This window comes from Vipera ursinii, assembly GCF_947247035.1.
Source record: "Vipera ursinii genome assembly, chromosome: Z".
NCBI lineage: Eukaryota > Metazoa > Chordata > Lepidosauria > Squamata > Viperidae > Vipera > Vipera ursinii.
In genome coordinates, this window is record NC_139517.1 from 70,421,206 (window position 1) to 70,442,085 (window position 20,880).

At 36.1% G+C, this 20,880-nt stretch overlaps 1 protein-coding gene across 1 annotated transcript in view; it reads left to right on the forward strand.

The window, feature by feature from the left end:
- The window catches only part of TBX20 (T-box transcription factor 20), a gene marked incomplete at both ends in the record, with an annotated part of 57,486 nt that overhangs the window by 18,910 nt on the left and 17,696 nt on the right, over window positions 1-20,880 (forward strand). Inside the window, one exon of the mRNA XM_083379087.1 lies at window positions 19,491-19,567. Coding sequence (XP_083235213.1) covers window positions 19,491-19,567 — 77 coding nt within the window. The remainder of the gene's footprint in view (window positions 1-19,490; window positions 19,568-20,880) is intronic.

Sequence of the window (20,880 nt, forward strand, 5' to 3'; positions counted from 1 at the left end):
AGAACAACTTTATTAAGAAAATTGCAGGAACAGAATGGGGGAGCACAAGCCAAAACATTACCACTATACAATCATTAGTATATTCTATTGCTGAATACTGCACAACTCTGTGGGGAAGAAGTTGTCATATAAATTGATACTTGCTTTAATGATGCAAGGAGAATAATATCTGGAACCCTTAAATCCACACCACTTTCATGGGTCCATGCTTTTTTTAATATTGCCTCTCCTGATCTCAGATGACAAACAACAAACAGTTCGAGAGTGGAATAAGATAAACAACCCATCAACTCTTAGAGATCTTCCAGTATATAAAATATTAGAGTATCTCTCACCAGGCTTAAATTTAGGAAACCAGTTTTGAATAACATATCACAGTCTTACAATCTAGATGAAGAATGGCGATTAAAATGGGTGACTTTTAATAACCACAACCAAACAGATCACACAGATCCACCAAAATCACTTCTAGGAATGCAGCTCCCTGAAAAATGTGGAGCCACTGAATAGAATCAGGACAGGCCATGCCAGAACTAGGGCAAAGCTCTTTAAGTGGGAAATGGCCAAGAGCCTGCAATGTGACTATGATACACCGGAACAAACGATAAAATATATAGCTCTAAAAGGTCTACTCAGGGAATTTCAAGGCACATGGGATAATCTCACTACAGTCACACTAGTCACATAACATCTATCCCATTGCAATTCTATGGCTCCATATTATGGTGATTTTATCTTAATTTATTACCTCTATTGTCCACGTTCTCTCTCTCTCTCTCTCTCTCTCTCTCTCTCTCTCTCTCTCTCTCTCTCTCTCTCTCTCTCTCTCTCTCTCTCTCTCTCTCACACACACACACACACACACACACACACACACACACACACACACACACAAACACACTATGTTGGTATATATTTGCTGATGTTTTATTTAAATTATATTTTGTATGTCAGTGATTGCATGATTTCTGTAGATGCTATACACTAAATTAAATAAATAATGAGACATATCAGATTAGTAACTATTGTGAAACACATTATAGTAGATAAAATCTACTAAAGAAAGTTTTAACATAATTAACAGAGAGATGGAAATTTGGAGCCCTCTTAATTTTGTTGTAATGTAATTCTTATCAACACTTACCTTGGCTCTCAATTGCCATGTTTTTTAGTACTAGATTGAAGAATGTGCCACCAATTGCAATCTAAAGTACACATTTTTAAAAATATATCACTTCCTCAGAGACATACATTTTCTCAATGGGATGTTGGATCTGCAACTTTCAGGACTCTTAACTAGCTGGTAGGGAAATTGAAAAGTTACAATTCTTTACACATTCTTTACACATTTAGATATTGCCCAGTTGTTAATTGATACTGCAGAACACAATGTTGAAATGCATGTAATATATAGTTTTGTTTCAAGTAGGTTTACAGTAAGGGTAAAAATCAGAGCTGCCTTATAGTAATATATTATTTAAAAAAAAGGTGCTGGAACTCAGAGGTGCTGTCACTGGGAGCGATGCCAGTGTGTTGCTACGGCATTGCCGCCCGTCCTTTGCACCCCCCACCCCTGCGGCTTGGAGCCACATGCCATGGGGATTCCCCTCCGCGTAGTTACCATGCCGCAGCCTGTGCTGAACCCCCACCCAGAGCTGCTCTGAACCCCGACCCAGAGCTGTGTTCCTCATGGCAGTGGTCTCCAGTACCAAACAGCCTCTTTCCAACCACATCCAGAAAAATTTGTAACAAACATTGGAATTCTCAAGGCCATGTTTGGTATTTCCCAGCAATCTGTTACTGGAAGGAAAAAGCAATCCCTGCTGCGTTACTGATTCCAGAGAAGCATTTGCATGTATGCAGGTATCCTTAGGGTGCCATAGTTATGGATGAGAAATATTGGTTGCAAAGTTGGCATTTCTGGATGTAATACAGATATTTTGGACTTATTTTTGTTTCTTTGCATGTTTGATATTTTTAAAAAGTCATATGCTACTGACTACACTTATGCACATATGTTAGCAAAGTGCTTCTTGAGTTATCAGGAATTGTGATAAACAGAAAAATATTTTACTATTAGGTGTAAAAACAAAAACACAATCCAAATAAACAGTCCAGGTCATACACAAATAACAACAGATAAGCAACAGCAACAGTTCAGGGAGTATCCAAAATACAATGTCTTCTTACCGGTCTGAAGGTCAAGTACACAGTTCCTAAGGTTTAACACAGTAGTAAGCCAAAAAGCAAAAACAATGAGAGCAAAGAGAGAGAGAGAAGCCATGTTCCTAGCTCTCTCTTATGGCCATTGGAAAAACTTACACACCCATTGGCCAATTAGCACCTTAAGGTTATAACTTCATGGTTTATATATTTCTAACCCAACCAGGTAGGCTATAACCATATGCCTAACATTCCCCCCATTTGGGTAGGATAATATATAATTTCCTATAATCTTAGGCCAATCTTTTCACAACTAGCCTTGTGTTTAACAGCACTTTGGACCTTAGTGAAATGGTCTGCGATATTCATATCAGTTGAACAATATTCTAGTTGTATTAGTTTGTCCTTGACACATTGTCTGACATTTAAGTAACGAAGATCTGTATGTTTGGATCTTGTTCTGACGGCAGCGTTAATTGCCATCTTTATCGCAGCTTGGTTGTCCTCATATACAATAAATAGATCCCTTACAGTTAAGCCCATGTCCAACAATAACTGTTTGTACACCAGCAATTCTGTACATAAAACTGATAAACATGAAAATTTGGCTTCCATCATAGACAGGCTTATGTGCTTCTGTTTGATGGATTTCCATCCAATTATAGAATCACCCAACATTATAGCCAACCCTGATGTTGATTTACGAGTGCTTGTATCAGAGGCAAAACTTGCGTCTGCATAGGCTGTGAGAATTAACTCACGATTTGGCTCTAAATATAACGAGTAGTGAATAGACTGCTTGAAATATCTCAATACCTGTTTAGCCGCTTGCCATTGTCTGACAGTCGGTTCATTACTGTATCTTGCTAATTGGTTGACACTGTAAGAAATGTCTGGTCTTGTCCAATTACTCAGATACATAAGACTACCTATTAAGGATTGGTATATAGTTTTATCAAAAACAGGACTTTCAAAATTAGTGTCCTTAAAATCCAGAGCCATCGGAGTCTTTGTTGGTTAGCCGCCCACACTAAAGCTGCTCTCAAAGTAGTTGCCCTCAGACTAGGTGCAAACACCTCATCATAGTCCTCGGTGGTTTGAGCAAAACCTTGTGCTACTAATCGTGTCTTATGGGTAACAGTCCCATCTACACCCTTCTTTACCTTGTATATCCATTTGTAACCTATTGCATGCTCACCAGGTGGCAGTTTTGCTTTTTTGTAGACCTTTAAATCTTGCAAAGACTTTAACTCCCTATCCATTGCAGCCTTCCATGCTTTCTGTTCCTTTTCAGGATACATCCTAATTTCATCATAATTAGAAGGCTCTAAGTCAATTTGGCATATCACACTAGCCTCATAGCAATCAGGTGGATATCTGTTGCGCGTTGAACGCCTAAGTTGTACAGGGCTTTGTACTGATGTCTCCTTTTCTTCCTCCTTTATCTGTCCTATCGAATCTTCATCTTTTACAGGTACAGAAGATGTATTATCATTTCTAGTTATGTTATCAGGGGAGTTTTTAAATACAAGAGGATCAGTATTAACATTTTCTTGCTCCAGCCTATCCCAACCAACGTGCTCAAGGAATTTGGCACTTGCACTACAATGTATATTAGTGGTGCCTTGTTCCCAAAAATGATAAGATTTATGGTTGGATTCATATACCACAAAAAACAATTGCCTTGCCCTATGCTGGCCTTTACTCCTGCGTTGTGCAGGAATGTGAACCCATGCTGGGGTGCCAAACGTGTGCAGGTAACCCAGGTCTGGTTTTCTGCCATGCCATTTTATGTATGGTATTTTACCGGTAGAAGAGTTCACCACGACATTTAGGACATGGTTTGCACATTTTACCACCTCCCCCCATAGTCTAACTGTTAAGCCAAAATCTGTTAACATAGTCCTTATCATAGCTTGTAACGTTTGCCCACGTCTCTCAACAAATGCATTGTGTTGAGGCCTGTAAGGGGCTGAATGCTTGTGCTCAATGCCGGCTGATTGTAGCATATCTACAAAATGCCTGTTAGTGAATTCAGTGCCGTTATCAGTTATTATATACTGAACTTTTCTCTTTGTTTTTCTGTCTACAAACTTGAGCCAGTTTGAAAAATGTTGGAACGTCTGCCTTTGATTTAAGTAGGTAACAAAACCCATAACAAGAGTAATGATCCATGATGCTCAGGACAAAATATGATCCCCTTAAACTAGGCTTCATGGGGCCGATAAGATCTGCAAATACAACTTCCAAAGGGACAGTGGTCTTGAAACTGTTTAACCTGTTTGCAGGAGTTGCCTTGCTCTTTTCCTGATTACATGAATTACAATTCAGGTATCTCTTACATGGCTTCAGTCTTATTCCTTTCACTAATTCAATAGTCCTACGTAGTGCGGTAAAGTTCACATGCCCTAACCGTCGATGAAGCAAATGTATGCACTCATCATGCAGCTTCTTGTTCTCACATATAGAGTTAGCATTAGTTGTTTTAACTGGGTTGCCAGTGAGAACAAACCAACCATTTTTTAGGTTGGCAGTAACACAGGTTCCATTCCTCTCCATAATACATTTTTCCCCTTTGAACATCACCACAAACCCAGCCTTAACCAATGTCTTTACAGATAAGAGGTTAAATCATAGTTTCGGCACATACAGTATTGGTAAACGTTCATCAATATATGGACAGTATGCATTACCTTCACCAGAGGCCTTCATCCTCCAACCATTGGCCAGTGAAACATGTTGATTGCTGCGTTTCATATGGACAAAACCCTCTTTGACTTTGGTGATACATTGAGAAGCCCCACTATCAACCACCCACAGATCGTTGTATATGGTTGTTGGTTCACCAGAAACAGCCAAACCAATGTCCTTCTTTGTCTTCCTACTGCTATTTGCATTGTTTTCTACCCTTCCTACAGAACCTAGCTATATGCCCGTTAGCCCCACAAGAATAGCATTTCTTAACAGTATAAGCAGTAGTATACTGATGCTCCTCTTGTGGAGATGGCTCTCTCTGCTGGTCTCTGTCTTGCCTCCTTCTGGACTCCTCCAGCAATCTTCCGGTTATCCCTGGCAGTGTCATCTCATCTTTGGACAGGACTTCCAAAGAAGTTAGGTATTCATCATAACTGTCGACTAAGGAGGACAGGATGATATAAACCTGATGCAGCTCTGAAAAAATCAGTTCTTTCTCGTGTAGCTCTTGCAGAGTTGTCTTCATGAAGTTCAAATGGGTTAACATATCCCCATCCCCAACACAAACTCAGCTATGACACTGTGTGTACTAACTCTCAGTACGTATCTGGGCCTATAACCAATGATAGCAAAGTGCTTCTTGAGTTATCAGGAACCTACAAAGGCAAAAAGCATACTGAGAATAGTAAGAGTCACACAGTAAACACACAGATACACTGAGTTGTGATAAACAGAAAAATACTTTACTATTAGGTGTAAAAACAAAAACACAATCTGAATAAACAGTCCATAACAACAGGTAAGCAACAGCAACAGTTCAGGGAGTATTTATTTATTTAATTTAATTTAATTTGTATACCGCCCTTCTCCCGAAGGACTCAGGGCGGTGAACAGGGCAATAAATACCAAAATACAAAAATACAAAAATTAAAAACAGATTAAACCATGGTGCCCAAATACAATAAATAAATTACTTAAAAACAATAATTAAAACCAAAACCCATCAGACCAGGCCGGCTTGTATCCAAAATACAATGTCTTCTTACCGATCTGAAGGTCAAGTACACAGTTCCTAAGGTTTAACACAGTAGTAAGCCAAAAAGCAAAAACAATGAGAGCAAAGAGAGAGAAGCCACGTTCCTAGCTCCCTCTTATGGCCGTTGGAAAAACTTACACACCCATTGGCCAATTAGCACCTTAAGGTTATAACATCATGGTTTATATATTTCCAACCTAACCAGGTAGGCTATAACCATATGCCTAACAACATATGTAACTTCTTTTGCTAGGATACATGACCACTGCTTGTCTAGAGTGTGAAAAGTGAAAGAGTGTGACTAAACAAAATTTTAATGTACAGATAATACCACCAGGAATTATTTTAGCCTTTTTAATAAATGTTGTTATTGATGTTAAGCTCACCATGGAAAACATCATATATTGTTATGTATATACTAGGTTAATTATTTAAAGACTGAAGTGCAACATAAGTAGATTCTAAATAATCTATTTTTCAAAACACACAACAGTCCAAACAGTAAAAGTAAAGTCCAAATTAAGAATATTTCATTCTTAAGAATTGTTTAATTTAAAGTGGTTTAGTTGTAATAGATGGTTATAGATTCAAAATAATTTTCAAGAGTGTACAAAAGATAATATTTTTTCTAGCATCAGCTAAATTAGACATATTACATTGAGAAAAATGTTTCTCATTTCTTTCCTGTTACCTTTATTGATTTCATTGCAGAGATATTAACATAGGAAATAGATTATTTTGTTATCTAATTTTACCTTCCAAAAGACAGAAGCAGATGAAAAATGTGAGGTTCTTTCCTGTTGGCTTTTTTGAATTAGCTGTTTTAGATTCTAAAAGTTTAGTTCCTAAAGAAGTAACCTTGTAAATAATTTTAATGTCCTCCTCTAGTGCAGGGTAGGCAACCTTGGCTCTTTTACGACTCAAGGACTTCAACTCCCAGAATTCCTGAGCCAGCATTGCTCAGCTTGGAAACCTCTCTCTTTCCCCTCAGCATGGCTGGCTCAGGATTTCTGGGAGTTGAAGTCCATGAGTCATAAAAAAGAGCCAAGATTACCTACTCCTTAAGCCAATAGAGGGAGCTCTTTTTTGCAAAAAAAAAGGTGACAGAACGCTGTTCTGAGCGTTCTGTGAGAAAAAAAGCCGTGTCTCTGTGTGTGTGCACGTGTGTGTAGAGGATTATTGCACAATCAGTCTGATGTTTAGACTGCATTTGGCATTTTTATTCACCTTCAAACCAGTTTTTGACTCTTGGCGACTGCCTGGACAAGGCTCAGCAGATTCTTGGCAAGATTTTTCAGGAGTGATTTGCTTTCTTCCTACCATAGGACTGAGAAAAAGTGACTGACCCAAGGTCACCCAGGTGGCTTTGTCCCTAGGATGGAAGTAAAACTCACTGTCTCCTGAACTTTAACCTGGCACCTCAACTACCAGCCCAAACTCTCACATATTTCATTATGCTCCTCAGAAGACCGGCCTAACGGCACAAAGGATAAAATTTTAAAGAATTGCTGGGCAGCCACCAAGTTCATTTGATGTAACTCACCATTTCTGAGGGTGCTTCCACACTGCAATTTTCATCTCTCTCCCTCCCCCATAATGAAGCTGATTGATAGTCACTGAGAACATTGAAGTGTTCCTTCCATGTGTTCAATATAAAAAATTGTGATCAGTATCTAGTGCCAAATCATTGCCATCCAGTAGCTGTAACTCCTATTCTCCTATTTAAACAGAATAAGATACATTTTGCTATTGCTGTTCCCTATTCATGCCTTTTTGTTTGTGAAATTGGTGGATTATTTGGTAGAAAGCTAAAAACTAATTTATCTCTCTGCTAGATTTGCATAGTTTACTATGAATCTGCAGCAGCTGAATTGTGTTTTCCTACATAGAGAAGGAGGCTGATTTGAGTTCATGAATCAAAAACACTCTTCAATGGGAAAATAGATTACCCAAAGCTCAACAAATGTAGGGAACTGCAAAGAAATCAACAGTTTTACTTTGGTGTCAAAAAGCTGCATTGCAGCAAGAAAAATCAATTCAGCTTTCAAAACTACCTTATACTATATTTGCATTGACTGTAGTTGTTTCTAAACCAGCACAAATGCTATCCATCTAGCCTATCAATGCCATAGAGCTTATTGTGAAACTGAAAGGGAGATGGCCCAAGATATTATTATTATATGATGAGCCTAATAAAATTAAAATCTATGGGCTTTCACTAGATTGGAGATTGTAGAATTGCTGAATTCTTCATTTTGATAAATACCATTTTTCAAAGCCTATTTAGAATTCTTTTTGTCTTCTTTAATATTCAAACAATTTTCTAGAATGGCCCAAGAAACACTTTATCAATGGATATGATGAATGCCTTCTCTTGAGCGAATTTAATTGAAACACTCCAGAGGCAGGTTTGGAATCAAGGATGTTTTTCTCCATCTCCCTCCTAATTGTCAGACTCTCAAAATAGTTTTCCAACATACTTCGTAAACTATGTCAGAATAACCCTTCTCTGATCCTGGGTGCACTTGCATCCTAGTCATTTGGGGAGGTGTTATTGGAGAATTACAAGACCACTGCTTATATCTGAAAGAGGCAGACTTTACCAACACCTTGTTAATATAGGCAAGTCTGAGCTTGTTGATTACAAAGAGAGGCAGCATGAACAATCCAGATGAAGTGGTACCCTGTATTACTCCAGACTAAAGCCTGGCTTACTGGTTCAGGTAACTAGCATTAATAAGATCTTAGAGCAGGCATGTCAAACTCACGACATCACATGAAGTTGCACGACGTATCGTGACTTATTCCCCATTGCCAGAAATGGGGTGGGTGCAGTTTCAGTATGATGCACCTGGCCCACAGGCTGGCAGTTTGACATGCCTGCCTTAGAGGAAGTGGGAAGCTGTTCTGGATCCTTTCTTTATTCTGGATCTGGCAATCATTAATATTTCCATTAATAACTCAGAAGGAATGCCTATCAAATTTTCCAGATCTGAGCGAAATGCCTAGATTCTTAGGGAAAAGAAATCAGATGCCCAAATATAGGATGGAAATACAAGATTTGGAAATACTGCGTGTGAATATTGTCAGGTGCAAACAACCAAAGTGGCTCAGAGGCTTAGATGAAAAGGTTTCTTTATTGTTGACTCGACTGTACACAAGAATCTTGCAAGCCTGCCTGCTTTCTCCTTAGAAAGCCAAATATAGACTTAAGTGTTTGACTTCATACACATTGTCCCACCTAATAGAGTCCAACCTGGAATGTATCTTAACTCCCCCCACCAAGGCGTCCTTCCTTTTAGCCATTGATTTCACTACATCGTGTTCCTGAAACTGTAGTTGATTCTACAAACTAACATAAGTTATCAATGACTATTACAAATACACATGTAACGTTTACTATATCAGTAGAGAGACTGTTTCCAAATCACTGAAAGCAATAGTCCCTCTCTTTTCTCCATTGGCCAGAACTCATCTTGATATCCATACTTTTAAAAAAGTTTTAGAGAAACTTGTGCAAAGAAGAGCATAAGGATGCTCGTGGGATTAAAACCCAAATCTTAATGATTAAACCTATAGGCAACTGAGCATCTCTGATTTCTAAGGTAGGTATGGCAACCTGATTGTATTATTTGTCCTTAGGCAATTCTATCCTCTCTCCCACCATTGTATTTTAATTATATTTAAATATATTATCATTTAAATAACATAAAAGAAGTTAGCATATAGTGAAGGAACACACCAGCTTGTAGCACTAGTTTTATTTCCAGGAACAGGTACTGAGGGAAGCAATAGGAAACAATTGAACAACAAAGGAGGGGGCCCACAGTTGCCTAATGGCAGACAACAAACAGAAAAGACACCCCCCATCCCCACCCCCACAGACCAAGTGGCTGCTGAAGACTTTTAGACTTGCAAGATTCATGTCGTCTTTTGTGGCCTTTAGGAACACCTACAAAATTATTATTTTTTCCTCATGGCATTAACTTTCTTTTGCATTTTTCTTGCTTTAACAGTTGGATTGAGGTATTTATTTATTTTTTGTATATATTTTATTAATTTTTATAGGATTAGGAATAGGGTAGGGTCGGGGTTAGGGTTAATACAATTCTTGCTGCCGTTAGTACATGTAAAATTAAATATATACAGTCTTCCTCGTAATTTGGTCTTATTATTCCTAACAAAAATAAATCTATTTGTTTTTTAGTCATTTTCTCCAACCATAAGTGCATATTTGACCAAAATCTTTTAGCTTTAGGGCATGTCCACCAGATATTATAATAAGTACCTGGCTTTTGTTTGCATTTCCAACACTTGTTTGAAGTATTTTTAAACATTTTTGCTAATCTCACTGGTGTTAAATGCCATAAGTTTTCTTTATATGCCACTGCTTTCGTTAATTTAGCATTTCTTTCCCATAATGTTTGCCAGTTTTAGCAGTATCTGGTCAAATTCTGTCTGTTCTTTATAAAATCCCATTGTTTTAGCATCTTTTTCATATCTCGTTTGGATTTGCAAATATGGCCCCCATGATAGATCAATACCTTGTTCTTGTAAATCTTGTCTGTCTTTCAATTTCCCTTCATTGTACAAGATATCTTTATAGGTCACAACTTTGTCATAATTAATTAAATTTGGGTAAGCAAATGCTTCCATCTAGGTATCTTGATATAAATTTTCACTTTTATTTTTCCCATTCTAAAAGAAGTGCATTTCTTATAAAATGATTTTGAAAGTATCTATGAATTTTATTCTTCCCATAATTTTATTCTTCCCATTCTTCCCATAAGTCATGCCAACCAAGTTGTAGGTCATGCCTGTCTAGGTATAATAGTCTTTTACCTCTAAGCATTATCCACTCTTTTAGCCATGTTAATATAGTTGCTTGGTAGCGTCCAGTCTGGCAGTCCAAATCCTCCACTTTCTTTTGCTTCTTGTAACATTTTCAGTCTGATTCTAGCTTTTTTCCCTTGCCAGATAAATTTCAGTATTGTTGTATTTAATTCATCAAAAAAGGCTTTTCCCAGTCTTACAGGTATCGTTTGGAATAAAAAGAGTATTTTCGGTAAGATATTCATTTTCATTGTTGCTATCCTCCCCAGCATTGAAAGTTGTAAATTTTTCCACTTTTCCAAATCCAACAGTCTTGCATAATTGTCTTCTTTTATTGTTTCACACCTTGCTGTTAGATAAATTCCCAAATATTTAACTTTTCTAACTATTTGAAGATTTGTGTTGTTGTTTTTTTGCTAGTTGGTTTTTTGGTTTTTCTCTTAGATTTTTAGTTAGCACTTTAGTATTTTCTCTGTTTTTTTCAGCCCTGCCACTTCTCCAAATTTTTCTATTTTCTCCATAAGTTTAGTGCTTGTTTCAAGCAGTTCTTCCGATGTAAAAACCAAGTCATCTGCAAATGCTTGTAATTTATATTTTTCATCATTTATCTCCAATCCTTTAATTTCTATATCTTGTCTGATGTTTCTATTCAATACTTCCAGTGTTAGTATAAATAATAATGGAGATAGTGGACATCCCTGTCTTGTGCCTTTTTTAATGTCAAAGTTTTCTGTAAAATCTCCATTTACAATTATTTTGGCTTTTTGTTTATAATAAATTGTTCTGAGTACATTTATAAAGTTTTCTCCAAAATCCATTTTCTCTAGTTGCTGAAACATAAATTGCCAGTTTACGTTGTTGAAGGCTTTCTATGCACCAAGAAATATTAAAGCCATCTGTTTTCCTGGATGAATTTCATAGTACTCTAGAACATCTAAAATCATTTTTAAATTATTTTTTATAGGTCTTTTAGGTAGAAAGCTATTTTGGTCTGTATGTATAAATTCGGTCAAAAATTTCTTTAATCTTTTTGCTATTATTAAGGTGAAAATTTTATAATGTACATTTAATAATGATATTGGTCTATAATTTTTTATTTGTGTTAGATCAGAGTCTTCTTTGGGGATTAGGATAATATTGGCTTCAGTCCGTGTATTTGGCATTTTAACTTCCAAAAGTATTTCATTGCACAGTTCTTTCAATATTTTTATTTTTATTTTAATTCCATTTATATTTATTTATTTATTTATTTATTTTAATTCCATTTATATCCTGCCCTTCTTCGAAGACTCAGGGCGGCTTACAAGCTTAGCAGTATTGGGCTTAGTATATAGCAATATTGGGCTTAATATATAGCAATATTGGGCTTAGTATATCTTATAATGATTTATAAAGCTCTGTGGTTAATCCATCTGGACCCAAACTCTTATCATTTTTTTTGCCTTTTTATAGCCTCTGTAATCTCCATCATTGATATTTTTCCATTTGGTAAGTCTGCTTTTTTAAAAAAATATTGCTGTATTTTTTCTTTTGAGATTTCCTCTGCATTGTAAAGTATCTCGTAATAGTCTTTGATAATTTTTTTAATTGTATCATTGTGAAACTAATTCATCTTTTGAGTCTTGCAACTTGTTTATCAGTTTTTTCTCTTTTTCTTTTTTCAATCTATGTGCTAACCATCTCCAGCTTACTGGCATTTTCAAAAAAGTTCTGTTTAGCCCTTTTAATCTTTTGAGCCATTATTTCTGTCTCAGCTAGGTTTAGTTTATGTTTTATTATCTCCATTTTCATTTGTGGGTCTATTTGTAATTCTGATTCTAATTTTCTGAATTGTTCCTTCAACTTTAACTATTGTTGTTTCTTTTCTTTATCTTTTTAACAGTATAAGTTATAGCCAACCCTCTGAAATATGATTTAGCTGTGTCCCACACATTTTGAAGTAAAGTCTCTTCTTATTTGTTTATTTTGAAAAAAAGTCCATTTTCTTTGTCACTAGTTGCATAAATTTTTTTCTTTCAATATGGATTTGTTCAAGGACCATCTTAATTTTTTCTTGGCTCTGCTCCAGGACATCTTTATTGGGTTATGATCTGCCCAGATATTAGTTTCTATCTCAATTTCTTGTATCATCATGCTAAGTTCCGAGGATGTCCATATCATATCAATTCTAGGCCGTGATTTATGTCTATTTGAGTAAACTGTATATTGTAGTTTCTTTGAATTTTTTTCTCTCCATATATTCTTCTGCCATTTTTAAAAATGCTTTAGGTAATATATTTCTTCCTTTCCTGCCTTGTTTGGTTCTTTTATAGTCCAAAGTTTCATCTGTTATTGCATTGTTAGGGCTAAATTAATTTAATTTTACTTTTAACTTTTGTACGTTGTATTTAATTCCCTGTACACCGCCCTGAGTCCTTTGGGAGAAGGGCGGTATAGAAATTCAATAAATAATAAATAATAATAATTGAAGTCTCCCATTATACAAAGAATTTAATAATCCAATTATAATATTTTTTAATATAATTTTTGGTATAACTGTTCTTGTTTATCATTTGGTGCAGATACCATCAATATCTGTTTTTGATTCATCATTATTTTCATCATTAATATTCTTCCCTCTTCATCCACATAAATTTGTTTACGGTTCATTGTTTCTTTAATGTATAGAGCTATTCCTCTTTTCTTTTGAAGTGAAGTTTACCAATTTTTGGTTGTTCTAACAATTTATACTGTTGTCTCTTAATATGTGTTTCTTGGAGGCAAATTATATCAATTTTTTTTGTAGTCATGTAAAAAATGTTTTTCCTTTTTGAGGGAGAATTTAGTCCATTTATTTTCATTGACAAAATCCCACTTTCCCTCTCCATCTCTTTCACTTATATCTAGGTCTTAATCTTCTAATCAATATTATCTGTCTCTGTTCTCTTGGTCCTGCTCCTTCTTCTATGTATGTATTTTTAATTTCTTCCTTCTCTCTTGGTTTAATTGCTCCTTCTACTGCCATCTCTTCCTGTTTCTTTGTTTCTTTCATTGTACAAGGTTCAAAATCACCTCCTTCCAGAAACGCTCTATAGTTGTCATAGAATTCCATTGCTTTATGTGGCATATCCAGTCTATATCTTTTCATATCCCAATAGATTAAAATCCCTTCTGGAATCAGCCATCTGAAATTCACTCCTTTTCCAATTAATTTTCTAGTTAGAAATTGGTATTCTCTTTGGGATTCTCCCTTTTTCTTTGTATTTCAGAGGTTCATCTCTTACTCTTCTCAAAATTTCATCTCTTATAGATCTTTTAAGAAATCTAATGTGTACATCTCTGGGAATTTTATTTCTTCTAGCGTAGTTTGAGTTGACTCGATAGATCTGATCTAATTCTCCTTCCGTTTCCTGTTTTCCAATTCCTAATGCATCTGTTAATAATTCCGTTAACAGGTCTAGAAGGTCCTCTTCCTTATCTTCTATTATATTTTGAAATCTTAAAAAGTACGAGGCCTTTTCCATTTCCATGACAACTATCGAGTCTTCTAGTTCTCCATTTATTTGCATCAATTTCTGATTTTCATCTTTTAAGACTTCTAATTTCTGATCAACCTCAGTTGATTTATCTTCTATTTTTTGAATTCTTTGTTGGTTGTTTGTAACCATCTGTTTAACATTTTCAAATTGAGAGTCCATGTTATTAATTTTTTGGTTCATTTTATCAAGATCACTTTTCATATCCTCATGGTTTCTTGTTGTAGCTGCCATGTGAGAAGCAATTGCCTCTTGAATTGCTTGTAGTGTTACTTGAGCTTCTTTTTGGAAGTTATTAGCCTTTTCTTGTTGAAGCATTGTATCAATTGATCTCTGATAAACTGGACTTGCAGAAGCAGAGAAGGGAGCAGAAGTTACTTGTTTTCTGACTTTAGATAGCTTTGGGATGCTCATCTTTTTCTTTTAATCATACTTTATAATCCCCCAAGTAAATCAAAATTTGTAATCAAGTACGCTCCTAACAAATAGGAGAGGTAAATAGTAAAAAAATAATAGATAATAAAAAAGAAAAAAAGGGAAAATATACCAAAATTTGTAATCCAAAGTGTTCTGCTAGTAGAAGTTTCTTGTTATTCACTCTGTCAAAACAATTTCTAAAAATTCCAGGTCAAGCTGTATTTGTAATCCAGGGAAGTCAGATGATTTCAAAACAACTTTTATTTATAATTGTAATCCATCCTGTAGAAAAGGGCAATCCAAAAAGATTCTTCTCTTTTCCAGCCACAATCTCCAGAACTATAAATTCCAAGGACATCAAAAAGTTTAAACTATAAGCTGTGTCTGGGCATCTAGCCAAGTTCTAGGGCTCCAGTCAAAACAGCTTGATAAGATTAAAAATGTAAGGTTAAATGCAGTTCTTAGTTTTGCCACTAGATATCATTAGATGTCCATTCCCACCAAACTTTTAAAAGTTTAGAAAGTTAAAATCCAATGGTTTCCAAACAAGAAATAAAAAGAAAGATTTATAAATGCAAAAGTTTCCCAAAATATCCCCCTTCTATCCCTCAATTGTCTTCACAATGTTATTATAAGTCAATTTTAATTTCCTCTAAAGCTTAAACCACACTTATAGTTCAGGAGGGAGGGGTAGAGAAAGAAAAAATACCCCCCTCCCTAAAGCTTGGGGATTTCTTGATTTTGCGAGCTTTTTCCAGAACCAGCATTTTTTCACTTGTAGAGAGGTAAGGAAAGTAGTCTCACCCAGATCAGCTGTTTTGCTTTCCGCTTGTTTGTGTTCGTTATCTCCAATGATCAGCGCATGGGTGTGGTCAGCTTTCTTCCTGCTGATCCCGAGTACTTCTTTGGATTGAGTGGGTCAGCTACTGCTGGCCAGCAATCTACAAAATTTTACCCTTTGGCAGTTGCCTCTACGGGGTGACTTTCGGTCCTGTTGGACCCCCCCAGCGGGTAGAAATCAGACTTGGGGAACAGAGCTTTGTCACCGGTATTTATTACTTTACTGAGTTTCATCCAGGCTTCCATGATGCAGACACACTATTCAACTTGTTGGGTTTTGTAGCCTAAGTATAAATGTTAGCGATTAAAGATGCCTTTTCTAAGATGGTACCTGAGTTATTGTTTCTTTAAAAAAAACAAGTGCTGTAGAAAATTCACAGATTTTAAATAAAGATACTGCCAAAATAATAGGCAGCACCACTTTAATCTAACTCAGGGCAGATGGAAAACCATGTTTCTTCAACTGTCGCTGCACCCAAAATCTCAGCAGCCTGGGAAATTCAAGGATGAGAGGCACTGCAATCCAGCAAAGTCTGGACTCGCCTCCTGATCAATATACAAATAGGGCTTCATTATACATGTATACCGTACTTAGGAGTAATTTGTCTCATATTTAAGTGGGAAGAGGTTCTGTTTGATACAATAGTTCTTACTCTTGAGTAAATATGTACTTTATGCTCTGCCTTACGTTACAAGGCTACACCATTATGCAAGTGTTTGAGTTCAGATATCTAGCTATGTTAAGATTAAGATAAATGTTCATATTTAAGGCAAAGCAAAATATAATGCTCTTGCCTCCAGTTTAGAGATCCAAAGCCAGACAATATCTTTTTATTACCACAGAAAAAAGAAACAGTAAAATCCATTTATTCTTCCTCTTAGGCAACTCACAATGATAATGCATTAAATACCGAAAAAATATATTCTTTCCTGTTGTACGCTATCCTTTCCTAATGATAGTTTTCTAATGTATGCTGTACATTCCTTATGATAGTTTTCTAATGTATGCTGTACTTTCCTAATTAAAGTTTAGAATGGAACTTTTTGGCAAAAGATGTGATATGAGTATAAGTCCCAGAGTTCTACTGGTCATGCTATGGCTTGAAATTTTGGGAATTATAATATTAATATGCCTGACAAGTGGAAGGATGAAAAAGGTATTTCTGAAAATCTGCATACAGTGGGTTGATTGTTGAATGGAAGATTTTGAATATATTGATAGCATTTTGAAGTCTAATTCAGTATTGAAGTCTATTTATTATTTATTTATTTACTCAGATTTATACGGTCATTAATCTCACTGAAGATGACTCTGGGCAATGTAAATTAATCCAATTTCCACATCTGGATTATTTTGGTGGGCTAGGTTAAATATATTTTAATGAATATTATGTAAAATTTTCCAAGATTTCAAATATTTTATACATATACATAAGCACTACTTCAGTTAAAAACAATTTAGTCAGCCATTGCTGACTGGTGCATGTACAGGTTCTGCAAAACAGTGGGCATGTACATTGATATAGCAGTGTTTAAAAGTGCTGTTTTGTTTCTGAAGCACATAACGTAAATCCTGTTGAATTTCCCAGTGGAAGTTCTCTGAAAATACTGGAGATTGATTCTGTCATAGTATCTATGACTAATGAAGATGGAACCTCTCTTATTTTTTACCATTTCTTTCTGTGCTGGTTTTAAAGGGGATGATTACATTTCTTCAGGTTATTAGATAAGAGCTAAATACATTACACTTTCAACAAACTATCTCACATTTAAGATTTAAAGGTCAGACATTTGTTTAAACAGTCAAGCCACTGCAAGAGAGTTGAATTGTAGGTCAACTTTCATTTTGACAAGCTTTCTTGAAAATGCTTTCTTCAATCATATACAAACTGATTTTTCCCCTTTCCCTTTTAAGTGTGGCTTCATAAAAATATCTGTATATTATCTAACAGCATTAACCAAACTGCTTCCTTTTCTAAAGGCAAACTGAATTTTACTATAAGTTAAAACTGTTAATTTTCCACAGTAAGTGAATAGGAATTTCTTATTCAACAATAGCTTTAGCATCTCTTTTATAGAAATTTCTTAATTTGTATAGCAGTTGTCAAATAATGAATAACTAACTAATAAATAACTAAGTACTGATAATACAAAACCATTTATCATATTATCCCCACCTCTGGTTGGTTTTTCGAACACACAGCTTGACCAATTATTTGCATTTATATGGCTAAATACTATGTTAGGAAAATTACCTCTTTACCTCCAAGGAGCCGAGAAATTACTTCTCTGTATAGTGGCCTTAAAGTGCATTATATTCCAGGCAATTCCATTTTGTTTTTGTTTAATAAGATATCTCAATCCACTGCTTTGCTGACATTCTCTATGTGGAAGAGAACAGTTGGTTGGTTCAATTAACCTGATCTGTTTTGTGGTACATTCTGGTAGTGAATAACTGCTCTGAGTTTCAGTTATATTACACTGATTTATAGTGGTGCAAAAATATACTAAGCTTTTTCACAATTCCTTACTGAAATTTGATGAAACTTCTAGGTTCCTGTAAACTAGCTTGAATGTTTTTCCTACACAAAAGCTGCCTTTTAGGTTTGCTTTGAGCAAAAGTATTTTGGATAGTTTAAACACATGTAACATTTCACTAAAATACTTTTCATAATGCTAGTACATGTTTTAAAAAATAATTTTAAAAAAATACTTCAAATATGTGCAGAGATAACACAGTGTTTTAGGAATTGTTTTAAGAGTTTTAATAACAACAGAGAGGAGTTGCACTCATGGAAGATCCAGAGCACATCTTTCAGTTAATTGTCAAATTATGCACAGCCCCTACATTTCCTTATATTTGGAATGCATCTCTAATATTTGTTTCAAAATGTGCTTTAAAATTGCATTTACTGTATATTCCAAATATTGCCCTATTCCATAAGATTCCAGGTGGTTAACAATCATAAAATCTTATAAAACAGAACAAAATTACAAAACAATGAAACCCTGATTCCTGCAAAAACCAGTAAAATCAAAAGAAAAGAGTCAGCAGAAAATAATGAATTTCCAATCATCATCCCTATAAAGCAAGGGTGTCAAAATACTGGCCTGCAGGCCAGTTTCATCATACTGAAGCCTCGCCCACCCCATTGCTGACAATGCAAAAAGAATCGTGATACATCACAACACGTAATGTGACATGGTGAGTTTGACACCTGTGCTATAAAGGCAACAGCCTGCTATTTTCCAAAGGCTTAAAGAACAAAGCAGTTTGCATTGTTTTCCTGAATGATTTAGATTTACTGAAATACAGATTGCTTTAATCAGGATAATTAATTGTTTCAAGGGGTTAACTCTATACAAGGTTAAATAAGAATGTACAGGTAATCCTTGACTTACAACAGTTCATTTAGTGACCGTCTGAAGTTAGCACAGGACTGAAAAAAGTGATTTATAACCACTTTTCACACTTACGATGTTGCTGCATGGCCCCAGGGTCACGTGATTTACATTCAGATGCTTGACAATATTTATGATGGTTGTAATAGCCTGAGGGTCATCTGGCCATCTTTTGCAACCTTCTGACAAGCAAAATCAATGGGGAAGCCTTTGTCAATGTGCTTCTGGCAAGCAAAGTCAATGTGCTCACTTAAAAAACCATGTTACTAATTTAACAACTGCAGTGATTCACTGCAAATGAGGCAAGAAAAGTTGTAAGGCCAAAAGTCACTAAACAAATTTTTCAATTAGCAACATAAATTCTGGGCTCAATTGTGGTTGTAAGGAGGACTATCTGTACTGTATCTCTAATTAGCAACTAGCTACAGGATGGTGAATCAAATGAGCAAGTTTCCTTACAATTCCAGCACAAAGACATAATTTGTTAATCAGTTTCTGAGATGAAATATGCTACAATTCAACCAGAGATGGGTTTGTTTAAGTAACATTGCTATATGCTGTAAGACTTTCTCATCTCTTTCTGTTTTTAGATAACCAAGCTGAAAATTGACAGCAATCCTTTTGCTAAAGGATTCAGGGATTCTTCCAGACTCACAGATATTGAGAGGTAACGAGGATCTGTTGTATATATGGATAGATTCTAAAGGGAATGCTAACTTGTCCCCATGTATCATTTCTGGCCTTGTCTGTAAATATAAATCTTCCAGGTTTTCTCAGGGAACATTTTCAAAGAAGTAACATATCATGCAAATTGTGATAAAAAGTTGCTTCTAAGCAGCATAGACAGTATGTGTTCTCTGTAATGGGGTCCTCTGTGGTTATATAAAAAGAATGCATTCACTGATGCATCTTGACTGTTTTTACTTAATGTGTTTATCTGTTTGTGTGAATAAAAGATAATATATGTGATAATAAAAGCTAATCACATATTTTAAATGATATGATTGCCGATTAGTGGTACTATGAAAGATTGCTTGACTTTGATTCAACAAAGTCCTCCTGGATTCACAGCTTAATTTGGAAGATCATTTAACGGCCGTGACCGGGCGGGCCTTCGCACAGGTTCACCTAGTGTGCCAGTTGCGCCCCTTTTTGGACCAAGATGCCCTATGCATGGTTACTCATGCCCTCGTCACCTCTTGCCTGGACTACTGCAATGCTCTTTACATGGGACTGCCCTTGAAGAGCACCCGGAGGCTTCAACTGGTGCAAAGTATCTCGGTACTCCCATGTTACACCACTCCTGCGCGAGCTGCATTGGCTTCCGGTTGCCTTCCAGGTGCGATTCAAGGTGCTGGTAATAACCTTTAAAGCCCTGCATGGCTTAAGCCTGGGGTACTTGCGAGATCACCTGCTGCCATTGTCAACATCCCATCGCCCGGTTTGCTCCCACAGAGTCGGCCTCCTCAGGGTACCATCAGCCAGACAATGCTGGCTGGTGACCCCCAGGGGGAGAGCCTTCTCTGTGGGCATGCCGACCCTCTGGAACGAATTACCCCCGGAGTTGTGGATGACTCCTGACCTTCGGTCCTTTCGCCGTGACCTGAAGACTTGGTTGTTCCAACAAGCGGGTCTGGACTGACTACGGTTTTTTAATTAGGTTTTATCGGGTTTTAAAATTGTCACGTAATTGTTGTATAATTTTTTTTTTAAAAAAGGTTCTTATGTTTTTTTAATTTTTATTGTTGCGAGCCACCCTGAGTCCTCAGGGAGAAGGGCGGCATATAAATTTAAATAAATAAATTAAATAAATAAATAAAGTGTTTGATGTCATTGAGAAAACAGTTTTCCTGACTGAAGTAAGAAGTCATTAAATCAGTTTGCTATTTTATATCTTCTAGCCCTGTGGTGGTGAACCTATGGCATGCGTGCCACAGGTGGCACGCAGAGCCCTCTCTGTGGGCACGCACGCCATCGCCC